General features: G+C 39.1%; 2 protein-coding genes across 5 annotated transcripts; both read left to right on the top strand.

Moving 5' to 3' along the window:
• The first annotated feature begins 8,611 nt into the window (after nt 1-8,611).
• Nucleotides 8,612-21,460, top strand: LOC141610854 (topless-related protein 4-like). 4 transcript variants are annotated; one of them, XM_074429137.1, is made up of 26 exons: nt 8,612-8,768; nt 9,202-9,289; nt 10,293-10,472; nt 10,607-10,720; nt 11,345-11,503; nt 11,605-11,785; nt 11,865-11,997; nt 12,591-12,700; nt 13,368-13,536; nt 13,679-13,788; nt 13,864-13,933; nt 14,270-14,343; nt 14,426-14,521; nt 14,598-14,693; nt 15,223-15,350; nt 15,443-15,677; nt 15,776-15,937; nt 16,024-16,119; nt 16,367-16,498; nt 17,812-17,922; nt 18,000-18,179; nt 18,263-18,391; nt 18,477-18,572; nt 19,380-19,568; nt 20,286-20,452; nt 20,942-21,460. In XM_074429137.1, the coding sequence occupies exons 2-26, from the start codon at nt 9,210-9,212 to the stop codon at nt 21,132-21,134; spliced, it is 3,390 nt and encodes a 1,129-aa protein (XP_074285238.1). In that variant the 5' UTR covers nt 8,612-8,768; nt 9,202-9,209; the 3' UTR covers nt 21,135-21,460. The 4 variants fall into 4 exon arrangements, with proteins under 4 accessions (XP_074285238.1, XP_074285240.1, XP_074285239.1 ...); XM_074429139.1 differs by having other exon boundaries at nt 8,620-8,768; nt 12,594-12,700; XM_074429138.1 differs by having other exon boundaries at nt 8,662-8,768; nt 12,594-12,700; nt 20,283-20,452.
• A 604-nt stretch (nt 21,461-22,064) lies between these two features.
• Nucleotides 22,065-25,446, top strand: LOC141610856 (SNF1-related protein kinase regulatory subunit gamma-like PV42a). Its single transcript, XM_074429140.1, has 3 exons — nt 22,065-22,554; nt 24,021-24,375; nt 24,921-25,446. The coding sequence occupies exons 1-3, from the start codon at nt 22,124-22,126 to the stop codon at nt 25,251-25,253; spliced, it is 1,119 nt and encodes a 372-aa protein (XP_074285241.1). The 5' UTR covers nt 22,065-22,123; the 3' UTR covers nt 25,254-25,446.
• The last annotated feature ends 134 nt before the right edge of the window (nt 25,447-25,580 follow it).

The following is a 25,580-nucleotide window of genomic DNA, read 5'->3' as shown; positions in this document are numbered from 1 at the left end:
CCGTTATCCTCCCTAACATGTGCGCCCAATACCGGGACCTGGCCGAAGAAGCTGCCAGAGAAGTGATTGGGGAGCTCTTTCCTCTTGATGGCTCCTTTCCATGGGACAAATTTGACGAGCTGTTTGATGACAAGCTCGAAGCTAAAGAGAAAGCTGCAGAGGAGAAGGCCAAGGAGGAGGTAAGGGTGAAGAAGGAGGAAGAGGTGGCCGCGGAGAAGGCGACCCTTCTTTGAGAAGACTAAGGCGACGAAGGAGGAAGCCGAGAGGATGAAGGCAACGAGGCCGCCGAGGCCGAGGCCGCCAAGAAGGCCGAGGCCGAGGTCTGCCGAGAAAGCTGAGACGGCCAAGACAGCTTCTGGGTCGCCTACTAAAGACGGTGCTGCTAACGCTGCTGATGGCGAGCAGCAACAGGCATAGAGAGACGGGCGGTCGTCACCAGGCTCACCCGGCATCTCGGATAGCTTCAGCTGTTCGGGGGCCAATTATAAAGCCTTTTCCTCCCTGCCATCTTTTGGCGCTTAAATGATGTCTGTAACCTTTTGCTTTTCTTTTCCTTGTATTTTGTACAACTTTGGTAGGCTGTGTTTTGGCTTATCCCCATGGGGACGGCCGCCGTCTGTATTCTCCTCACTTGTAACCCGTTATCATCTTTAATAGGAGTTTGCTTATTTTGCCTCTGGCTTGGCCGAGGTCTTTTCCTGTCTTCGTCTGAGTTGTCTTCTTACGTTATTAATTGAGCGCTTCTTTTGTTTCCACCTCGGCCTGGCCGAGGCAGTTAGAATGCGTATCTCAACTGTTTAACGTTTTTTTTTTTAAACATGTTAACGTATCGACCGTTGTGTCCCCTGCCAGGCCTTCGGTTGGCCGAGGCGACTAGGGGTTACGGCGCGACAGCGTTCGTATCTGTCAACTCTGCTGGTAGAGATTGCTGTGGCGTCTACCTCTTGGAGTGACTGCCGTGGCGTCTACCTCTTGGGGTGACTGCCGTGGCGTCTACTTTTTGGGGTGACTGCCGTTGCGTCTATTTCTTGATAGTGACTGCCGTGGCGTCTACCTCTTGGGGTGACTGCCGTGACGTCTACTTCTTGGGGTGACTGCCGTTGCGTCTATTTCTTGATAGTGACTGCCGTGGCGTCTACCTCTTGGAGTGACTGCCGTGGCGTCTACCTCTTGGGGTGACTGCCGTGGCGTTTACTTCTTGGGGTGACTGCCGTTGCGTCTATTTCTTGATAGTGACTGCCGTGGGGGAAAATGAACATTTTGACGGAAAACTTGGACGATTCTTCATTAGATATAAACATGCGTCGGGGTGCCCACAATTGTCTTGGGCACCTCCGCCACTATACAAAGTATTCCCCGAGATTGTCAATGTTCCCAGTTAGCCGTCAGTTGCATCCATGAGGTCGCCCTCCTGTTGTAAGGATGGGTTTTTCCCCTTCTCTGACTTCTTTGCCACTTTGAGGGATTGCATGTTGCACCCTCCGCGGATATCTGGATGTTGACCACCTCGTCCTTCTCGTCCTTGGAGACGAGCTTATGCGCTTCCCCCCGGTCCGAGACATACATCAGTGTCAGGGCCCGGATGGACATCACTGCGTCGGCCTCGCTCAAAGTGACTCGGCCTATGAGAACGTTGTAGGCGGACGAGCCGTCGATGACCACGAACTCAGCTAGGACATTCTTAGCCGCACCTCCCTTGCCGAACATCACTGGCAATCTGATCAACCCCAGGGGTACCAGGCCGGCCCCGGAAAAACTGTACAACGGATTGGTGCAGGGGCTCAAGTCTTCAACCTTCAGACCGAGGTTGAGAAAGCACTCCCTGAACATGATGTTCGTGTAGGCGCCTGTGTCAATCAGGCACCTCTTGACCAGGTGGTTGGATATATCCAAGTGGACTACAAGTGGGTCGCTGTGAGGGGCGATGACTCCCTCGTAGTCCTTCTTCCCAATAGTCATATCGGGGATGTTGGAGGCGGGGATCGCTGTTTTGGGCACAAAGTTGATGGCCTGATATAGCTCGTTCAGGTGCCGTTTGTGCCCATGAGCGGACCCACCGTTCTCGTTGCCCCCGATGACAACGTGGATCACTCCTATCCGTTCAAAGACGGATTTCTTATTTGAACCGCCGGCCTCAGTCTTTGGCCTTTGGCAACATACTTGCCGAGGCTCCCCTTCCGGATCAGCTCTTCAATGGCATTCTTCGGTGCTTGGCGCTTGTCGATAAGGTGACCGGTGTGGCCGTGGTACTCACAGTACTGGCTCGTGTCACCGTCCCCCTTCGGCTTGGGGGGCCTTTCCCACTTCTGGCCCTCGTTCTTGCTCAGGGCGAAGACCTCGGCGGCAGATACGACCAGGGGGGTGTGGCCGTTGAACCGTTTCTGGTAGTACGGTCCTGAACTCCCCCCGGCGCCCGCCGAGTTCTGCTTCCTAGCAGATCTGTCAGACCGTGACCCATTATTGTCACGACGTCCTTCGTCCGGGTTGTCCTCCCGGCGACTCTTTCTCTCTGAGTGCCCGGCCTCGTTGGGGCCTACCCAGGTTTTGTGATAGTCCTCCACCTTTATGGCTTGGTCGGCCATCTTCCTGGCGGAGTCTAAGTTCAGGCCGCCGCACTTGATGAGCTCGTTTTTTAAGTCTCCTCTTGGGAGGCCTTCCATCGCGTCGAAGGCGGCCGGTTCATTGCTCGGCTCACGAATCTGCTGAACCTTGGCGTCGAACAGCTTCACATAACTCCGGAGAGACTCGCCTTCCTCCTGTCTGATAGTCAGGAGGTCCGATGTCTCAACGGCCCTCCTCTTATTGCAAGAATACTGGGCTAAAAATATGTCCCTTAGGTCGGCGAATAAAGATACCGACCCACCCAGGGTAGCCCCTTGTACCAACTTTGTGTCATCCCATGCAGAGTCGTAGGGAAGACTCGGCACCAAACCTCATCAGGCTGCTCCCACACCGACATGTGAGACTCGAAAGCCTCGGCGTGGTCGGTTGGGTCGCCTTCTCCTTTGTAAGATATGGGTGGCAACTTTAGCTTGGGCGGCACCGGGACCTCTAGGACGTGGCGCCGAGGGGCCGTCGACCACGTGTTGAACGACACGCGCGATCGGCTCCTCATATCCCCTCGGTCCGGCTCCTCTCCCCGTGGCGGGAAGGGCTTCTTCTCCGACTCGGTGAGTCGGGCTTCTTCTCCGACTCGGTGAGTCGGACTTCTTCTCCGACTCGGTGAGTCGGGCTCCTTTCACTTCTGCAGGGCGGGGCCTCGTCGGCGGCTGCGGCGACACCGTCCTCCCGCGAGTGCGGGAAGGACTCGAGTCTACCACTAGCGCTCTGGCTCCCCGTCTTGACAGGCCGCTTCTTCCAGGTGCTCCGTTCAAGTCTCTTGGAGTCACCTTCTGGGCCCCGGTCTCCTGGACGGGTTCCGCCGCTCTTGTCGGTGTGACAGTGTGAGCGCGTGCTTTGCCAATTAGTTCCGGGAGTAGCTTCGGTTTTCTTTGCGTCAACCACATGTCCCATGATGGTGACCTGGTTGGCGCGCGGCGTATCTGGTATTATTGGCATCTCGTACTCCGGTTGAATTACCCGGCCGGTGGAGGGTCTGCGCAACTCCGGAAATTGGGACGGTATCATCTTGGTAGAGTTCGGTTTCGTCAGTCACGAATACCTCTTGTTGTTTTGACATCTTCTTAGCTTTTTGGGTGGGTTTTTGTTTTGTTTGGGAATGAATGTGACTAGCTTCTAGTTTCTTTTCCCACAGACGGCGCCAATTGTTCCGGGTGTAATTCCAGAGCAGTTATTTGTTACCACCCGTGCTTGTAGAATGACGTCTTTGATTGAATCCTCCTCGCGGTCTCCTGAAACGATGAACAAACTAAGGGCTCGACTTCGGACCGAGCGAACTCACTCCGACGCTCAAGTCAGTAAACTTAAAGAGAGAAGTTGTTACTTGGCGAAGTATATATTGTAGAGAGATAAGGAAGATATTACCAGATGAATAGTGATTCTTAGGTTAAATTGTGGATCCTCTCCTCAATGATGGTTGAGGAGTATTTATACACTTTCACCTTTTGTCACGTAGTGGCCAAGTGGCTAGCAGGTGGAAAGACCGATGTACCCTTAACCGAGGGACCCATGGCAGGCCGGCGGACCCATGAGTACGCGGATATGTGCCCCGGCTGGCTAGTCACCGTGGCCGGGACATAGGCGATCGGCCGACAGGTTGCGTCGGTTAGGCTGTCTAAGTCGTTGACTTGCTGTGGATATCTTTGACCTTGCTCAATGTGTTGACTCGGTCAGCGGGTGCAGAATATGCCTCATCAAATACAATATTACCTCGGTACCTTAACGGCTTCCACAAATTACGGGTAAGGAGTGGAATATACGTTACCCTTAACTTTATGATAGGAACACAAAAAGAATCTATTTTCAAATAAAACAGTATTAACATTGCATCGAAAGAGTTGTACTTCACAAGAAAAATAAGCGCATCACTTTAGTGAGCCATTTTAAATTGTTTTTTTTTTTTGTTTAAATTGAGGGGAAAGCTCCCCGAATTAAGAAAAAATAATTAGCAACTAAGCGGGGAAAGGCAACCCTAAGGATGTCCTCTTGAATAATAGAACGGAGCTCTGGAGGTGGATGGTCAAGAATAATAACGTTGCTAGAGGATTCTACACCACAAGTAGCGAACCAAACACTAGCACGATTAACTTCCCGATATACGTGTTCAAACTTAATAACCCATCTTTCTTTGTTAATAAGGTCCTTGCATCTTTTGACGAGGGATCTCAGCCCGTTGCTCACAAGTTGTTCATCTTGAACAAGACTAATACAAGAGGAGTTGCCATACGAATCACAACTTTCTTGAGACCCAAAATATGGGTTCTTTCATGACCTTCCACTATAGTGAGCATTTTCGACCTCACTGACGATGTACACACTCCACATGAGAACAAATAGGCCGAAATAAAACTACCCGTTTCATTGCGAAAAATATCGCTTCTTCCTGCTGGCCTGGGATTTCCTTTCGAAACTCCGTCGATGTTAAGAAGGGTCCAACCGTGTAGTGGAGGCGTCTACCTAATATACACTTCCTTGTGTAACATGATTGGTGACGGAATAAATAATCCAAACATGTCAAATGCTCGTTTCGAGTACGCAAATCGACTATGAAACAAAGTCACTAGATCAATTGGGCTCTTATTAGCACGATTATACACCAAGATGTTTCCCCATCTCCATATCCACCAACACGTGATAGCAAATTGCATAATGATCCATAATGATCAAAGAGTGTGTTTTTACTCCCATCTACTAAAAAAACAAAATTGTACTTTTTCTTCTCTGCCTCTCAAATTAAACTCAACTAAAATTTCCCGAAATTCACTAGTTATGGATCTTTAATCGCATCTCGAACAAATACGAAATATATACTCAATCTGTTAGTTTGTGCATAAATTTACGATTCTTAATCGAATTAAGTGGTTTACGCCATCTCAATTAAGGATTTTTTTTCAACTAGCAATAAAAGTGTAAGTAGGGTTGGTTGTAAGGTGGTGAGGGGAAGGGAAAAGGTGTAAGGCGGGTGGGCGACGACAACGTAGGGGCAGGGTGATGATCGGTTGCATGAAAGACTCGTAGTGTAAGGTGTTGTGTTAGGTTGTGAACCGTATAGGATAAACAACAAACACATGGAGGTCTAGGTGCAATAAAAGTGGTCCAGTAAGGGGTGTCGCGGGAGGATGGTTAGGTAGGCAAGGGATGGTGGTCACTCGACTAGGCTTGTCCGATAAAAGAGGGTAGGTGGTGGAAATAGATGAGTCTACTCGCAAAATAATGAATTGTATTAAAATAGGAAGGTGAGAGGCAGAGACGTAAATGAGGGTAAATACGAAATTGATATACACAATCGAATAAAAACACGTAAAAAAATGGCAGTGACTCGTACTTTTTGGAAAAGATCAATGTAAATAACAATATAACATTAGCAAAACCAAATACAATGCACAAGGTGATTAATTTCTTAAACAAAGTATACTCGCATTCAATTAAATTATTATACGGAGTAGTGACTCTACTAGCCCCTGTTCTTTTCGGTTGAAAAGAACTGTACTGAACTTAATGGAGCCGAACTGAATTGAAATAAAGTAAGAGTTAATTTGTTAGGAGATGAGTTGGATTTAAGTCTAAAATAACAGGGGCTAACTTCCATAGTTGAATGTGGAATTATTTTTAAATAAAGGGCATTATTAACCAAGAGTGTTGAGTGCAGTGGTTTCTCACCTCATATCTTAAAGCCCTCGACAATGAGCATAAGGATTCGCCGCCAAACTTAGGCCCTGTTCTTTTGGACTTAATTTAAGCTTATTTCAGTTCAATTCAACTTTTTTCAGTTCAGCTTCATTTAGTTTAGTTCAGTTCAACTCAGCTTTTATTTTCACAAATAACTTTCACTTCAGTTCAGTTCAGTCCAGTTTCAATGAGTTCAGTTCCATTAAATTTAATTCAGTTTAGTTTAAACAGTTTTAATCCAAAAGAACAAGGTTTTAGACCCAAAAATAAAATAAGGGACATGATAATAAGTACTTGGTAGTAAAAAAAAAAATTACCACATCTTATAAGTAATACTACAAATATAATTCAAAGATAAAATAAAAATGGAGGACATGATAACATTTAATCCGTAGTAAAAATCAAACGGCCCTCACTTCTTGCAAGTTTCAACTAATACAAATATAATTTAGGATAAAATTGTAAGCAACCTTGCCAATTACAAATAATTTTGGTTAAAATTAAATTTACTGAAACAACTTTACAAAAAATTTAAATTTTAAAACGTGTAAATTGTCGAGTCAACTGGTCATTTATAAACAAAAAAAATCTATAGAGATCGTTTGTCATCCTATCCTGCCACAAGCCATCAATATAAAAGCACACCTGTCATTTGAGTATATATTATTATACAATTATTATTCTACTCCGTATTAGTTTTATATGTTATGTAAAACCGTTTCAAATAATTATTTTGATAAATAAATAATCAAATTCGTTTATATTGGTAATATATTATCTCACACATTAATTTGTTTCCCCACATTAATTGGTTAGTACTCGCCTACTCGAAGTCTCGTACTACATGACATCGTTTTCTAGAAGGCACATGTGCGGATAGCGTATATGCAAGTTTTTTTATAAGTCATGCCTCTTATACTTGATAAGTCATAGTGACTATCGGACCAGTTGTGTATAAGCACAATAGTTTATCAAACACTCGGGTGAGATCATCCAACCTCCATATCAGAGCACCCAAAATAAGAAACGCGTGGACCGTTCACCAACTCCTCCATTATAAACTTTCCAGTTTAAGGAGGGATAATATTTCGAAAATTTACAATTATAGAATGAGATCGATTTATATTGTTAGCCAATAATATTTATTTACTTCTATTAATATAAAATGGTTTTTTAATTATATAAAAGAGTCATCGATAATTACACAACCTAGCTAATTAAGGAAACAACAAGACTCTATTTTTAATAAATGATCTTTAACCATTATTATCCTTTTTAAATTAAATTATTGTCTTTTAATTAAAATAAAACAAAACTGTTATAAATCTAAAAATTCGTATATGAAAACTCGATAAATTGATATTATTAGTTTCGTATAAAAAAACTTATTACGTAGTTAATTCATACAAAAAAAATTGACATTTCATTAAAATACACATTTTATAACTTTACTCAATTCTTTTAATTAGTCTTCTATTTCAAGTTTTTATCCGCATATTAAAATATGAAAATTTAATAATATGTCAATTCTATAAATAATGCATTATTATAAACTAAAAGATCTATAAATACCGCGCATGAATGCTCGGGATCCATACTAGTCATTGAATAAGTTTTGATAACCTCGTAAACATCGCTTGAAATCTTTAGTGCAAGTTTCCGGGTCATTATTGTAAGAAAATGCAGTGAACTTTGGAAAAAAAAATTAAGCAACAATTTTATGATAAAGGAAACAAAATCGGTTTTAAAAGTGAGAGTTACGACTCGGACAATCATTTAAGTGTGAATGTAGATCTAAAACGCAACGGACATATACTATCACAAGACACACGCTAATTATTGGAATACGCCTACCTACAAACACTACGATCCCTCCACCCCGAACATCTGTACCATTGGATAACTTCCTTACATAGAAAAAAAAAAGTTAAACAAATGAATGAAACCTATGAAATATGAAGTATGAAATATTTATACAATTTTGAACATTGTATTATTCCAAAAGTGAAAGAAATAAAAATTATAGATACTTATATTTTACCGATTATTTGTTTATCTCTTATTAAAATACTAAAAAGAATATTATATACAAGTAAAAAGTAAACAAATAATTTAGACAAACGAAAGATTTAAAAATATAGTTATTCTAAACTTTAGATATTTTATCTATACATAATTTATTCCTTCAAATACTTTATCACAATTCTTGTATAAGACCGTCTTCTACATTCCATTATTTTAATAAGGAATGTGATTTCTTCTTGATTAAATTTATTACAAAGACTTCTGTATATTATTGTGTAAAACCGTCTCACCCGAACTCAAACTCGTACTATAAATAACCCAAGTATTCCCCCATCTCCCTCCCTCCTCACGATCTACTTCTTCTTCATTCTCTCTCCTTACTTTCTCTCTCTTAAAACACAGAAAATTATCGTCAATTAATAGTCAACAATTAATTCAACAACTTTTCGCAAAAGGTACTTTAATTACTCCAACTTGCTTAATTACTCTAGGCTTTATGCATGCAACATTTAATTTGAATTTTTTGATTTTTTTTAGTGATGAATGTTGTAGTTTTTGATATCAATTATATGCAGAAATGTTAATTATTGTTGATTGATTTGGTTGAATTGTTGTTTGTGCTTAGTTTTTGGGGAAAATGTTGTGAATTGTTGATTTTGTTAATGTAAACCCTAAAATTTGAATTTGTTTAGTGATGATTGTTTTAGTTTTTGATATCAATTGTATGTGTAAATGTTAATTATTGTTGATTGATTTGCTTGGATTATTGTTTGTGGTTAATTTTTGGGGAAAATGTTGCAAATTGTTGATTTTGTGATTGTAAACCCTAATTTGTCGATTTATTGATGTTTATTTTTTTACTGATCGTCACTTTTTTTTCTTAATTAGGAGTGGGGATGTCGTCGTTAAGTAGAGAGCTCGTGTTTTTGATTCTTCAGTTCTTAGATGAGGAGAAATTTAAAGATACAGTTCACAGGTAAGATTGTTGTTCGTTGTTAGTATTTTTTTTTTTTGATTTGTTTATTTTTTCTGTTTTTGATTTGTATATTTCAGTCATTAATTTAACGAAGTTAGTTAGTTTTGTCGATTTAGTAATGCTAGATGGCTTCAATTTTTCTGAAGTTTGTTACTTCATTGCCAATTTTTGGGAATAATCCCGAGTGGATGGGTTAAGGCATCTTTTTTTTTGTTGTTGTCGGAAGGTTGAAGAAAGAGTCGGGATTTTTGTTGTTGTTCATTTACACAATTCAGGCGTTAGTTTTTTTTTTTTTAAATTCGTTAATTTTTTTTTGAATTAGTACCGCTAGATGGCGTCATTTGTTATAAAGTTTGTTACTTCATTGCCAATCTTTTGGAATAATCTCGAGTGGATGGATTAAGGCATTTTTGTTGTCGAAAGGTTGAAGAAAGAGTCGGGATGTTTTGGTTGTTCGTTTATATAATTCAGGGGTTGATTTTCTGAATTTGGTTAATTTTTGTTGAAATAATATCGCTAGATAGCTTCAACTGTTATAAAGTTTGCCATTTCATGGCTAATTTTGGGGAATAATCTCCGGATTAAGGCATTATTTTTGTTGTCGAAAGGTTGAAGAAAGAATCAGGATTTTTTTTGTTGTTCGTTTATATCATTCCGGCGTTAGTTATCTGAATTTCTTTAATTTTTGTTGAAAAAATACTGCTAGATGGCTTTAATTATTTTCAAGTTTATTACTAAATTGCCAATTTTTTTGGAATAATCTTGAGTGGTTGGATTAGGGCATTTTGTTGTTGTTGTGGAAAGGTTGGAGAAAGAATCAGGATTTTGGTGGTTTGTTTGTATAATTCAGGTGTCAATTTCCCGAATTTAGTTAATTTTGTTGATTTGATACCACAAGATGGCTTGAATCGTTAGAAAGTTTATTAATTCATTGTTTTGTTTTGAATAATCTGAGCGGATGTATTAAGGCGTTTTGTTGTTGTTGACATGTTGATGTTGGAAGGTTGGAGAAAGAATCAGGTTTTTTCTTCAACATGAGGTATTTTGAGGATTCAGTGACGAATGGAGAGTGGGATGACGTGGAGACATATTTGTCTGGATTTACGAAGGTGGATGATAATCGTTACTCGATGAAAATCTTCTTCGAGATTCGAAAACAAAAGTATCTTGAAGCTTTGGACCGGTACGTGAGATCTTTTATTTTTTTGTGCAACATTTGTTGTTTCTGCTCAGGTTAAGGACCTTGTAGTTGAGTTGGCCCCTTGTCAGTCATTGATTTTAATAATTGATTTGGTACATGGGCTGATTGGTGTGCAGACGCGAACATCCTAAGGCGGTCGAGATTCTGATGAAGGATTTGAAGGTTTTTTCTACATTTAACGAGGATCTGTTCAAGGAAATCACAATGCTGTTGACATTGACTAATTTTAGGTATTGTGTACCTGTCCCTTCTATTTTTTTGGTGCAATTTTCTTCAGGCATAGAAGTGACAGCTATTTCATAAGTTTTTGCAACATTTCAAGATAACCCCTTGCTATTTCTTTGTTCACTTGCAATTTATTTATGTTTAATCTTAGAATAGTAACTTAGTGAAACATCGATTTTTGATTTTGGGGGGTGAATGTTTCTTCATTTCTATAAAGTGGAATAAGCTGCGTATCTGCAATGAGTTGCTCTTCATGGCGACTTGAATGTTAATTTGGCGAACTCTTTTTGTTGGCTCTTTTGAGTACATTTTCACAAAAAAAATGTTTCATATTAAGTTTGAGAGTGGATTGGCGTCTTTATAGACATGAGCGTAACGTAATATGGTGGAAAATAGTGTTGTTTTTAAATTAGTCATGTGTATGAATTTGCTGTTTTATTCATTTTATTATCGTGAGGGTCTATCCTTCTCTGTTTATTAATCACGTTTAGGTACTTTAGGGGTGCGTGTTCATCTAGGGCAAGTAGCCTAACATATTTGTTACAACTTACATTCATAGAATTTGAGCAATAGTAGTATGATCTTTGTTACTTAAGAAATGACGCTAATTTTGCTGTTTATGTATCCAGGGAGAATGAGCAGCTGTCGAAATATGGAGACACCAAGTCTGCTAGAGCAATCATGTTGGTCGAGCTCAAGAAATTGATTGAGGCAAATCCTTTATTTCGAGACAAACTCCAGTTCCCCACATTTAAGAATTCAAGACTCCGGACATTAATTAACCAGAGGTGCGAACTAAAATTTTCTGACCATCTTTGTTTCTCTCTCTGTTTTACGCGTTCTTTTGCCAGTGAGAGCTTAGATTTCAATTTGCTTATCCTTGTTGCAGTTTGAACTGGCAACATCAATTATGCAAGAATCAAAGACCCAACCCCGACATTAAGACTCTATTTGTGGATCATTCGTGTGGACAACCTAATGGAGCTAGGGCACCATCGCCTGTCACCAATCCTTTAGCAAACGTCATGGCTAAGGTTGGAGGAGGCTTCCCAGCTTTAGGTGCTCACGGGGTGAGTGAGTAGCTATATTTTTGTTATCGGGTGACTTCAACAATTTTCAAATGTGATCTAACTTGGTCTTGTTTCATAGCCTTTCCAGCCTGTACCAGCAGGTTTTACTGCACCCTTGGCAGGTTGGATGGCTAATCCTTCCTCTGTACCACACCAGACTGTTTCTGTAGGTACTAGCCATCCTATGAGCCTTGGGGCTCCCAGCAATGCAGGTAATTTTTGTACGTCTATGGTTACCTCTTGGATTGTAGTTTTAGTTAATCTAAAAGCAGTATATCTTCGCTGTCTATTTCATCTTCCTTGACTGCCAACCCATCTTCCATTCTATATTCTTTTGCTTTGGTATGGTGCTTAGTTGGTTACTGAGTTGGGTATGTTTTGTATGTGTATATATTTGTTGGATTAAGTGTAATTTTTTAAGAGGTGTCCATGAGAGAAAATGTATTTTCTGTTTTTCACGTCATATTGTAGGAATTCGACAATGTACTCATGGTCTGGAATATCATTTGCATAGACGCCATAAAGTGGTGTAGTTGCTGAACCGACAACATTCACCCATCTAACTCATAGCAATTAGTCTATCGTATATCTGTAGTATCTGTGTATTCAAATGTATGTCTCATGCCTCTGCATGCCTGTAATGTTTAAATGGGAACGGCAAGCCTGTAATAGAGGCACTGCCTAGCTCCTGTTCTTTCGAAATGCCAATACTCATATTAGAGTCTTTTTTAATCTACTTCAGTGAATAGTATGGTTGATGTTGAAATCTAATCTAATTAAAATATTCTTCCTTATAATGTGGCAGGAGCAATGGTAAAACGCCCAAGAACTGCAACCGACAACCCTGCTGTAGACTATCAGACTGCGGATTCTGACCTGTTGAAGAGATCAAGACATCTTAGTATAGGAGATGAGGTAATGAGCTTCCTGCTGTAGTCATTTTATTTTTGAATTATACAGTATCTGCATGCGAAATGCCACATTGAATTTTACTTTGTTGTAAGGTGGCTGCGCTTCTTTCTCTTGTGAAGTAGCAGTCCTTCGATGCAGTTCTCGACGCAATTTTCATCTTGGGTCATTCGGAAACAGCCTCTTTGTGTTTCTAACACAAGGGTAAGGCTGCGTACATCCGACCCCCCCTTACCCCGCAATTTGCGGGAGCCATTGAGGCACTGGGGTAATGTTGTTGTAGTTCAGTTGAGTTCAACTATATACGGATTTCTATTTTTGTTTAGGTAGTGTTAAATGTTGCATGATAATATTGTTGTTGGCTGCAAGTTGGGAGTAAGGTAACGAGCGCTTATTTTGCTTCATCTGGTGTAGGATCTTTTTTTCACCCTCATTTTGCATGATTGTCACACTGCTCCTTTAGTGTCCTTGAATACATTTTGTATATTATTGTTGTCTGCAAGTTGGGAGTAAGGTAGTGGCTACATACTGCTAATTTGGTTTCTCTAGAAAGGTATCGGTCTCGAAAAAATATCCTTACTGAAGAAGTCCGACAGAATGTACTTTGTAGGTAGCTTTTTTTTTGGAACTTCTGGTCTTCTAGCGCTAATGTACTGACTTTTCTTTTTCATAGGTTAACAATATGCCCCTGAATATCTTGCCTACAACGTTTCCTGGTCCGAGTCAGACACCAACATTATATTCTTCTGAGGATTTACCCAAGACTGTAGTTGCGAACCTAAATCAAGGTTCTGCAGTCAAGAGCATGGAGTTTCATCCAGTGCAAAATTCTTTGCTTCTTGGTAAGTTTTTGGTTACAACTTACATGTATCTGACTTTTTCATTTATTTTCTCGTTGAGTGGTGAATGGATTTTGTGGTGCTTGACTGGATGATTGACAATTATTGATTGAATGATTTACAATGGATGAGTTTATTGTTTCAGTTGGAACAAACTTGGGCGATGTTTCCATCTGGGAGGTCGGCAGTAAGGAAAGACTTGTGTATAGAAATTTCAAAGTGTGGGAACTTACACACTGCACAGTCCCCTTACAGGTAGGAAACATAGCTGTAATTATCCGTCAGCTTTAATCTATAGCTGGACCAATGCTAATTTTGGTGTTATTCCAGGCTTCACTAGCGAGTGAGTACACTGCTTCGGTCAATCGTGTTGCTTGGAGTTTAGATGGAGCTCTGTTTGGTATGCTCCATTTTCTAACATTTTGCCATTCTTGTGTAAAATTTTCGATTTGCCAAGCATATTTGTTGATGTATACTTTAAAATCTGGACAGTATTAGTGATGTGCTATGTCACTCCGACTGTTCACTTAGCTGTCACGTTGCGTGTTCGGCACGTATCGTGTCCGACACAACATGACACTTCGACACTTCACTTTAGACACTCCGACACGTGTCAGACACGACTGTGTCCGAGAGTCGGAGTAATACAGGTATTGTGTACTGTTAAAGGAAGTAGTTCTGGTCCTAAGCAATAATGTTTCAGCCAACAATGGATTTTATATTTTCAAACTTGCAGGTGTTGCGTACTCCAAACACATTGTGCATGTTTATGCTTACCTTGGTGGAACTGAGCTTCGTAACCACCTTGAGGTTTGTTGTATATATAGATTTATTTGAGAATATTTACTTTTTTTATTTTCATGTTGGTTAATTCTTTAATATTCTTTTTTAGATTGATGCGCATGCCGGCAACGTGAGCGATTTGGCCTTTGCACCCCTAAACAAACAGTTATGTATTATTACTTGTGGAGAAGACAAGACCATCAAGGTTTGTTAAACTAAATATTTAGATTTACCTGTATGATTTAAACTGGAATGTAGTCCTAACTGTCAAGAGTTTGCAGGTCTGGGATGCAGCTAGTGGTTCTAAGCTCTTCACTTTTGAAGGTCATGAAGCACCAGTGTATTCTGTGTGTCCTCACCACAAAGAAAACATTCAGGTAGCTGGATGTCTTTCAATCAGGAACTTGGTTATTTTTGCAGTTACTGATTTGAAATTCCTTTAAAGATTTTATTCTCCTGCCTGATGCCTGTCATTGTATTTTCGTGAAAGATGGTTTTCGGCTTACCTTCAGAATTTTTTCCCTGGCTAATTCAGACTTCACACACTCATTGTTGAAGGAACACTAGTTTGACCTAGTGTGGATGTTGATTTTAATTCATTGAGGTTATAACTGAATCTCTATTATGCATCATGAGTTCATGACGTGATAGTTGATACGTGCATGATTGACTTCATGTTCATGTTTCTAAGAATTATGTCATTAATTTTCCCGGCAAGCCCTTTTTACTCGTAACATATGTTTATGATTGTTTAGTGTTATTTTCTCATCACTCTTCATGTTGGTGCTAGTTTTCACATTTGACATAGCTGACTTGCTTCAATTTTATGTTGCTATTATGGATGTCTTTTCGCCATTTATTCTTCATTTTTCAATTCTTGGTTTTTCTTATTATTTCTTTTATCAGTTCATATTCTCCACAGCAGTTGATGGAAAGATCAAAGCGTGGCTATATGATCACGGGGGTTCTAGAGTTGATTATGATGCTCCAGGTCGTTCCTGCACGAAGATGGCTTACACTGCAGATGGAACTAGGTAACATAAAAAAATCTTTGCCAAAATGTTTTTTGGGATCATGGACCTTCCTCTAAATTGTGGCATTCTTTTTTTTTTGGGGGCCAAATCAGACTATTCTCATGTGGTACAAACAAAGAAGGAGAATCGTTTTTAGTGGAGTGGAATGAAAGTGAGGGTGCTGTGAAGCGGTCATACATGGGTCTGGGAAAGAGGTCTGTTGGCGTTGTACAGTTTGACACGACACGGAATAAATACTTGGCCGCTGGTGATGAATTTGGTATCAAATTCTGGGACATGGATAATGTTAATCTCTTAACAACCATTGATGCAGAGGGTGCTTTGCCGGTATTAACGACATTCTTTTTTCAATTATCTGTGGTTTTGACTCTTGAGCTTTTAAACTTAATAACTTGTTATTTATACTCATCATGCCTTCTATTCAGGCCTCTCCATGTCTTCGTTTTAACAAGGAAGGCATATTATTAGCTGTATCCACCGGAGATAATGGAATCAAAGTACTTGCTAGCACAGATGGTGTTCGCCTTGTGCGTTCAATTGAAAGTCGTATGGATTCTTCTCGAGCAGCTTCTGCCTCTTCGGCAAAGGTTACCTTTCATGTTTCCAGGTTTATTCGTATAATTTTTTTTTTCCATAACATGCTGGTCGACTGACTCAATTGCTTTTTATGTAGGCTCCTCTAACCACAATATTTGGCGCTCGTGCTTCCAGCCCAATGGTAGGGACCAATATTGGGGTTGGGGAAAGAAATGTGCCATTGACATCTATGGTTGGTCTTGTAATATATTAAAGCTGTTGACAGTTACTTGCTAACAAGCCACTCCCTTTGACTGAACAAGTTCTCTATGTTTGCTCCTTTATTTCCCCTTCCCTTTCCGTGTAAGGAGAATTTCCAACAAACATAAAGCACCTGTTGAGTCAGAAGGAGTACTATTTACTAAGGCTTTGATGTGCTATAACCTCGAGGTCCTTGTACTCTGCTTTCACTAATGCGATATTGATTCTCATTTCATTAGAATGGAGATAATCGAAGTACGCCAGATGTGAAGCCAAACATAGAGAAATCAAAAGCCTGGAGGCTTACGGAAATTAATGATCCATCGCAGCTTCGTTCTCTTCGTCTTGCTGATCATACATTGCCAGTTAGGGTATGTGCTCGCAAAGTTGCAATTTGACCTATATAATACTAAACCATTGGCTAAATGCTCTACTGCTTGTCCTGCTTATGGCAGGGTAGGGGGTGGGGGGAGGTGGGGGTCGTATACTCGGGTACAAGTTGCCATACTTCTTTGTTAAAATTAGAGAGGTGGTTCCCAAACGACTTGCAATGAATATTGCATCCCGAATTGCATTAACCAAATGCTATTTTATGCTGAAGCTAGCGTAGACAATTTAGTGATTAATTTTTCTTTGGTCCATATATTCGCATTCCTATTCCGAAGCCAAAGATAGTGTATGTTTTGCAATTTGACCTTTTATAGGGTAGATATTTTGTTGCAAATTTTGCAGTCTGTTTAGCAAGCCTTTTCCTATTGTGTTCCAATATCTACAGCTTAAAAATAACGAGTCTTTTCGCAATTTTACCTTTATTTTGGGTTAATCATGTCCATGAGTGTTCTTTTTCAGCCTAGGCATTTTGTTAGTACTCCTGTTGTAGAAGTGTAGCCTTCGTCTAGGACTAAGGTGGCTGTATCTATGCTATGAGGGTGTCATGCTGGTACTCCGGAGCTTATCTCCGACCTCTATTTTATTGGTCTCTCAGTTTACTTGGGTGCACTTCTCTCAAAATTTCGTGTGGAATCAGTTGGTATTAAGCTTGGATGTGAAAGGCCTATGAACATTCTTGTGGCTTGGAAGAGGATTAGAAGAGCTGAATCGTAGATGTGTGGAAGATGGTCCTATTTTCTTTAAATATATTTCCCATATTTCATGAAAAGAAAGAAACTAATGTTTTTGGGAAAGTGCATTTGTAGTGAAAGAATGACATTTGTGGGTATGCCGTCTTTAGATATAACATCACACATTCCCATGGTAGCTTCAAGTTGTGATCGATATTGTGCTAGCTGCGTAGCGCTCCTTGTGCAAATGCACTAGTGTAATAACTCGTTGGTATTCACATCGTTATCAGAATCAGTGGGGGTTGGACGTGCTCCTTGCCTTGTAACAGTAAGGAGCTTGTAAACCCACTAGAATGATTATCTGCTATGTCGTTTTGAAAATGTAGCAGAATGTTTAATGAGCTATTTGGATATATTAAAAAATATCATAAACATAAACGAAGGAGGACATGTCTCTGTTGAAATTGGAAGGAATTATTCTTTCTCTGTATTTAACCTATAAGAGTACTCTAGTTAAAAAGCTAGCTTATCAACTTTAGCCAGCACCAGTTTCTGAAGTATTAGTTTTAAATTTGTAACTGTCTAGACAAACTGAGTTTATCATGTCATCTTTCCTATTGCAGATAATGAGATTGATGTATACCAATTCTGGAGGTGCTCTGCTGGCCTTATCGTACAATGCTACCCACAAGCTTTGGAAATGGCAGAGGAATGAACGCAATGTTACCGGAAAGGTGGTTATATTTTACTTCATATGAAGAGAATTTTTTGTCCTCCTTCCTTCTAACTTACTATTGTGGCATTGTTCTAGGCAACTTCTGCCGCTGCTCCTCAATTATGGACACCGCCTAGTGGGGTCCTAATGACCAATGAGATTGGATCAGCAAACCCAGAGGATGTTGTTCCATGCTTTGCCCTTTCTAAAAATGATTCCTATGTGATGTCAGCTTCTGGTGGGAAGATTTCGCTCTTCAATATGATGACGTTTAAGGTATCTAGTATTTTGTCTGATTTTCTGCTATGATATTAAGTTCAAAGTGACTCTAATTTGATCTCTGCTCATATTTGCACTAGACTATGACAACATTCATGCCTCCACCGCCTGCGGCAACATCTCTTGCTTTTCATCCTGAAGACAATAATATTATAGCTATAGGCATGGATGACTCAACAATACATATATACAATGTTCGGGTTGATGAGGTGCTTTCCTAGACTAACTTCTAAAAATCTCTCCGAAACTGGCTGGAACATGGAATTAATTGAAGTTTTTCTCTTTCTTGAACAGGTTAGTAGCAAGCTCAAGGGTCACCAAAAAAGAGTTACCGGTCTTGCCTTTTCCAATGTTCTGAATGTCTTAGTTTCATCGGGTGCCGATTCACAGGTATGTTTTATCCTCTTCGGCAGTAGTATCAAATTTTCGTTGGCCTTTTCTTGGTTCTGTAGTGAGAAATTGTGTTAGACTGTTGGAGAGAAAGGTGTCAAATTTTTATTAGTGTGGCAGCCTATGTTATACAGATTCCAGACTCTGTTAATGTATCAAACACAGGCGAGTGTCTAACATTTTGACCTGGCTATGTAACGATTTTTTTTTGCTTTTGGTTCAAAATGAAGTGGTAAAATGTCATACTCATGCCGGGGTTTCGAGTATTGGACACAGTACAGGAGATCATATGAAAGGCTGGAGTAACATAGGTGGCAGCTGGGTCAGACAACTGAATTGTTTTGTAGAGCGTGTAGTTAACATAAATAGGATTCTGCTGCTTGATACTTGCAAGGTTTTCATTTGTGTAAAGATTTGACAAGTGCCATGACAGTGTCTACATCCACACATCAGAAATTTGTTTCATTCTTCTATCAGTTAGTAAGATTTATTTAGTTTGACTTTTTTTTGAGTTACAAATAAAAGTGAATGACTGACGGTAGTTTTTTTTCTCTGTTCTTTCTTGTTTTGGCTCTTTTTATTTATGAAGGAATTTCTTGTGATTGTGGTAGGTTTTATGTGGTGGGTTCAGCTGTTCTCGATTTTTGGTTACTTTGTATCTAATTAATCTTATCATTTAGTGTATTCGATTTTGATCATTATGAATATGACTCTTTCATTGTTACACATTTTATTTTGATATATTTTCTTGATGCATTCTTCTGGAATGAAATGAGATTTCCGTTAATTTTGTGTCTCACTTTGCAGTTGTGTGTTTGGAGTATCGAGGGCTGGGAAAAGCAAGTTAGCAAATTCTTGCAGATGCCCACTGGGCGATCTGCAAGCCCTAATGCTCAAACCCGAGTTCTATTTCAGCAAGACCAGGTTCATATGTTGGTTGTCCATGAAACTCAGGTGGCAATTTATGAAGCCCCGAAACTGGAATGTATAAAGCAGGTTAGCTATATCCTCTTAGGAATTAGGATAGGTTTATTTCCTCTTTGTCCTATTTTAAAGCCGTTTTATGATTTTTTGAAGTTCCTGAATCTACTTCATTTGTGACGGAATAAAGCAAAAGGACCCACTAAATTTGTAGCCTTTTTTTCCATTATTATTGTAGAAGTAGGGTTCATTTGATGCAAGTCAAACAGTTATCTTGGGTCATCCGGAAACACCTTTATGTTGGTAAGAATGGAGTAGTAAGACTGTGTGTGTGTATACATCCCCTGTGCCTGCCATTTGCAGGTGCCCTTAGGCTCTGGAGTAATGTTGTTACGGATGTCTACTGGTAGCTTTTCTTAACCTGTTAAGTAAAATCTTTATTCCATTTTATATCAGGAAGGGAAAGTAAACACAATAGAGTTTCTCTCTTGGTGGCTGTTTGCACTTTGCCGGCCACTTGAACTTCATCCTTCGACAGTAGTCCTATCTATGCAAGAATCCGTTTTTCAATGCTATACTCGAACCTCTTTTGTTGTTTTTGCTTTGGTTGAGGGACAATATTGTACAAAAGCCATCCTTTTCAATTGTTCTTCACCATGATTTCTCTTTGGGATAGCAGTTCTCGCATCTAGTTATGAATGCTACATATTATAGTGTTACTATTGCATAATATACTTGAGATTGTAAAGGAAAATTATGGAACTAACGCAATTGTGTAATCAAATCAAGCAGTGGTCCCCTCGAGAATCTGGCAGTGCAATTACGGATGCAGTATACTCGTGTGATAGCCAGACAGTATTTGTGAGCTCTGACGATGGGAGTGTGTCCGTTCTCGTGGCCTCAACATTAGCTTTGAGGTGTACAATCAACTCAGTTGCATATTTGCCCTCTAATCCCAGGTACATCGCTTTAGACGTTTATTTAATGTAATGTAAAAGATGAGCAAATTAATGAAATGTGTGGGAGTTGAGTATTTGAGTGGTCACATACTCGCATACGATGATTTTTTTTTTTTAATATTTCTAAGAATGGACTCGAGAGTATTTTCATTGAATTGTTCACCATGCTACCTTTAAGACAAATAGATTTATTTTCGCTGGGTGAATCGACTCAGTGATCTTCCTGCTCTTATTTTCCGACTGTGTCAGCAGCATTTTGCTGAGCGAAACATTGACTGCTTTGAATTATGCAGAGTAAATCAATGAAGATGCTCCAAATATGTACTATATTTTTTTAAATACGTACATTGACTCCTTACCTAAAAATATTTTTGAGCATTATATGATAAAAAAAACGTTCATCGCGATATGTCTGATTGACATTTTTTTAACCTTAGATACTCTTAACTGCTCGGCATGGTACTAAACAAGCTGTTATTGCATCAATAGGACATTTCCCGTCTCGATTGCTGCTCATCCGAGTGAACCTAATCAATTTGCTGTTGGACTCTCTGACGGCTGGGTTCAAGTTCTCGAACCAACTGAATCCGAGGCAAAGTGGGGAATCCCACCTCCTTCCGAAAATGGTGCAGGGCCAAGTGTCAGCTCTGCGACTGCTGCCTCCGATCAACCATCAAGGTAGTAAGAAACATATAAATCCAGATTGTGCATATACCAGTTCTCACCACAGTTTTAGATCGTTTTAGCTTCAGCCGGCTTGAATGCCGAGATTCAAGCTCAGGTTTCGACCCTACCAATATATAATTTGGGAGACTATCGGTAAAGAACACCTGAGATTTTGGGGAGGACAGCGTTAGATGTTAGGTCTAATCTTCGTGTATGCTTGTTTTCATATAGCCCATGTATTTATATAATCTCAGGCATTTTCTGGCGTTGTTTATGTTTGTAGTAATCTGGAAAACATTACATATTAAATTATTATCGATATCAATCATTGGAAGCCCGAAATTCTCCTTTGCAGATTACAATTACTGTTTTGTCAACAAATTATACCATGAGCAGATAAAAACGCTCCTTGCGAGTTTTAACATGGTTGTATTTCCGAGGCCTCGCTCCTCCGGTGAAGCTAAATTTTTCATTAGGATTCAGTTATGAATGTTTCTGAAGTTATCCTGATTCTATTTTTAGATAGTATCGGCTATATTTACAAGACCGTATGAGATCAGGCAGTAGTATCCGTCTTAAGATTATATACCCCCACTTGCATACATAGGAAAATTATTTTGTTATTCCTATATATTATGGATTTTTCTTGTCTCATCTATAATATCTGGTGCGTTTTAAGTTTAAGACGGATTTGACTGTCTTAATAAAAAATTCATTTTTTTTTTTTTTTTTTTTTTTTTTTTTTTTTTTAAAGATAGGAATTAGGATATGCTTCAATAATCAACCTAGGATTTTGGAGCACACCCAAAACTCAAAAGTGTAGCCACGTATAACCATGACATTGCTCATGCACTGCCCACTATCGCCGATTTGCCGACACCTGTTCACTAGCCTTTAAAACACTAGTACATACTCCATACTACTACACGATCAAATTTTTCTTATAAAATAAAAAACCACCGCAAACAATTAAACATAACCCCAAAAAAAAAAAAAATTACCAAAATGGCTGAAATGTATAACACAGAAGAAACAAAAGGGCAAATAATGAGAATAGGAAACAGAAAAGTAAAGGAAATAGTAGTAAAAAAAAGGAGACTAGTAGAAGTACCATACACAGCCACCTTAGCTGACACCATGAATACCTTGGTGGCCAACCGTGTGGTGGCGGTGCCGGTAGCGGCACCGCCAGGACACTGGATAGGGGCTGGTGGGTCAATGATAATGGAGGCTGATAAACAAACGGGTGCAGTAAGGAAACATTATATAGGGATGGTTACTATGTTGGATATCTTAGCTCATATTGCTGGTGATGAAAGTGTTAATGGTAGTGATGGTGTTAATGATGTTGATCATAAGTTGTCGGTACCGGTTTCGAGTATTATTGGTCATTGTCTTGAAGGCCTTAGTCTTTGGACTCTTAATCCTAATACCAAGTAAGTATTTTACTTTTCCAAGTTAGTTATTAACTCTGTTTTAGACTGTTCGGTAAAATTAGTTGAAAAGTTAGCTGAAGGTTCTGTTTGGTAAAACTGACGGAAAAGGTACTTGAAACCTGATAACGTGACTGAAATTAAAAAGATATCTGAAAAGCTAGCTGAAAATTGAAAACTGATAAGGTAGCTGATTAATGGTAAAGTGTTTGGTAAAACTAACTAAAAAGTTAACTGATTTTTTTGTAAAATGACATAAAAAGACATTAATAATTATAATAAATTAATTTAAATAAAGGGTAAATATGTAAAGTAGAACATTTCAGGTACCTGAAAAGTCATTTCAGGTATCTGAAATGACTTTACCAAATAGTACTAGGTAAAACAACTACCTGAAATATTAGTCAAATTGCTTGGTCAAATCAGGTACCTGAAATGCCTTGCCAAACATAGCCAAAACTTGAAAAATACTTGAAAATTGAAAAATTAACTAAAAGCTGAAAAGGTAGCTCATAAAGTAGTTAAAAATTAAGAGCGGACGAGATAACTGATTATGTCAAAAATGTTTGACAAACTAATTGAAAAAGCTTATTCGTGAAATGACGTAAAAGGGTAGAAAATTAGGGTCGGGTAACTGAAATCTCAAATGCTACCTTTTCAGGTTGCTTATCTAGCAAATTAGCTACTTTTAAACACTATTAAAAAAAATAAGTTACCTGAAATTTTTTGTCAAAAAAAATACTTTTTTCAAATTTTAATGTTATTCCTATTTTATTAAAATACTACTCACATATATAATACATAAATGAGAAGAACATATATTTGGAGGGAGTATTTCATAAAAAAAAAAAGGTAAAAAAATACTTGGAATGCATTTTTCAAACAGAGCCTTATTCAGTGAAAATATATCTATATCTATCTGATTGAATGTATATATGAGTAGTATTTTATTAAAATGGTATGATTCCAATGAAGGGGTTGAAATACTTAAATTGGTGATGGACTGATGGGCATCATAATTCACCAACAATTTTTTTTTAATACATTTGATTAAAATAACTCTCACAGTTAGCTAAAGAAAAATAAATAAATAAATAAAAAACGTAAAGAACTGGTTAAATAAGAGTGTATAATTGTAGAGGTGTATAATGACATGGTATATGCAATTATGCAAATATCTTCGAATTTGCTGATGTGGCACAAGGACTGACCCAACAAAACATTTCAAACACTATTTAGCCGATTCCATAATAGTACTCCCTCTTTGTCCCAATAATTTGTTTAACTTTTCCCTTCATCTCAATAATTTGTTTTAACGTTTTTATTCTTAGTGAGTACAGTATTATAACTAGTATTTTAATAAAGATAAACAAATGATTGAGACGTAGGGAGTCTATTACATACGGAGTAATATATACTCGTATGTTAGAATCAAAGAGTATTAGCCCTGACAGTGTACACAATGACAGTATCCTAGACTGCATGGAAGTGTTTAGCAAAGGAATACACAGAGCAATGGTACCATTAGACAGTCACATGGAGAACATCTCAGGAGTAGAGCTCGTCGAGTCGGCCTCGTCCTATCGGATGCTTACTCAAATGGACGTCGTCAAGTTCCTCAAAACTCATGCTCAGGAAGAACTGCAGGGTATAATATCCCGCACGGTTCGGAGTGCTAGGGCTGTCACGGACACTGTGTTCGCGGTCTCTAGCCAGACGAGAGCCATTGACGCGATTAAATGCTTGAGGACTACTGCTCTTCAGGCTGTGCCTCTTGTTGAAGCGTTTGATCTTCCGAATGAAGCTCAACATCAACTGGTTGATGTAAGACGGTTTTATTAATTATTTTGTTAGTGTTGGTTAGAGCTAATAAAAACTGAATAGCCATGAGAAAAACTTATTAGTAAATAAGAATATTGCGTAAATATTTACACAATATTCTTATTTACTAAATATTTACACAATATTCTTAGTAATATTAGTAATTAAGAATATTGTGTAAATATTTACACAATATTCTTAGTAATATTAGTAAATAAGAATATTGTGTAAATATTTACACAATATTCTTATTTACTAATAAAACGACTTGAATTGTCCGATAGAACCCGGATATACGTTCTATCGGACACAAAAACCGACTTGAGGTGAAAGTGTGAAACCGATTACTTATATATAACCGAAGTAAATTTGTCCTAGGCCGTTCTAACCAAATCAGCCCTAGATGAGACTACCCATGCTTAATGCTCGACTGAGCCGCGTCAACCTGAATCTGGTTGACTAAATGCTCAATGCGATCTGAAATTGATCTGAATGATGTCATTATATCGTCAAGATCGTCTAAAAAAAATTCATTTCTTGAGTTGCAGGGATATGGAAGGAAGTTAGTAGGAACATTTTCAGCAACAGATTTACGAGGATGCCCGGTGTCACTGATGCAATCTTGGCTTCCTCTGAATGTAATGGAGTTCACATCACGAGTGTACGAAAACCCTCCATACGGAGCTCCTGACCTCGTCAACTCTCCAAGGATGTTAGTGACTTGTTACGCTGGTTCTCCTCTGTCAGAAGTGATTGATAAGGTCGTCACCCAGCATGTCCATCGCGTTTGGGTCGTAGATGACTCGGGTTTGCTCCGTGGTCTCGTCTCTCTTACTGACGTGATTCGAGCCGTTAGAACTGCTCTTCTTTCGGAATCCTAGCTCTCTGCCTTAGTCTTAGTATAAAGTGTTCTTATGTAGAAGGTACATCAAGTCCTGTAAAATGTTGTAATGTTGGGATCCTGTAACTTATGGGCTATGTTTTTAGGACCTAATCTTACCAGTCCGACTCGTTTGACAAGTCTACTGTATCGTAGTTTATCATATTTTCCTATGTGCTTCAGCATCTCACATTTACACGGTCTCGTTCGATTTTGATGAGATTAAATTATGAGATTAGGTTGTGAGACGGGAATAATCGACAATTTTTTTCTCCAAATCGACAAGTCCGACTCGTCCCATTTTCTCCAAATCGACAATTTGTTTTTT

Source organism: Silene latifolia, chromosome 11 (assembly GCF_048544455.1).
Source record: "Silene latifolia isolate original U9 population chromosome 11, ASM4854445v1, whole genome shotgun sequence".
NCBI lineage: Eukaryota > Viridiplantae > Streptophyta > Magnoliopsida > Caryophyllales > Caryophyllaceae > Silene > Silene latifolia.
Note: the sequence above shows the minus strand (reverse complement) of the source record. Positions and strands in the feature narration are given on the sequence as shown.

Bases quoted from the DNA above. Each gene is read 5' to 3' on its own strand.
- LOC141610856 (XM_074429140.1), top strand. From the start codon at position 22,124: ATGGCTGAAATGTATAACACAGAAGAAACAAAAGGGCAAATAATGAGA. The intron at 22,555-24,020 runs GTAAGTATTTTA...ACACAATGACAG, and splicing joins ACTCTTAATCCTAATACCAA to TATCCTAGACTGCATGGAAG. The intron at 24,376-24,920 runs GTAAGACGGTTT...CTTGAGTTGCAG, and splicing joins CTCAACATCAACTGGTTGAT to GGATATGGAAGGAAGTTAGT.
- LOC141610854 (XM_074429136.1), top strand. From the start codon at position 9,210: ATGTCGTCGTTAAGTAGAGAGCTCGTGTTTTTGATTCTTCAGTTCTTA. The intron at 11,998-12,590 runs GTAATTTTTGTA...ATAATGTGGCAG, and splicing joins TGGGGCTCCCAGCAATGCAG to GAGCAATGGTAAAACGCCCA. The intron at 15,678-15,775 runs GTATTAACGACA...CCTTCTATTCAG, and splicing joins ATGCAGAGGGTGCTTTGCCG to GCCTCTCCATGTCTTCGTTT.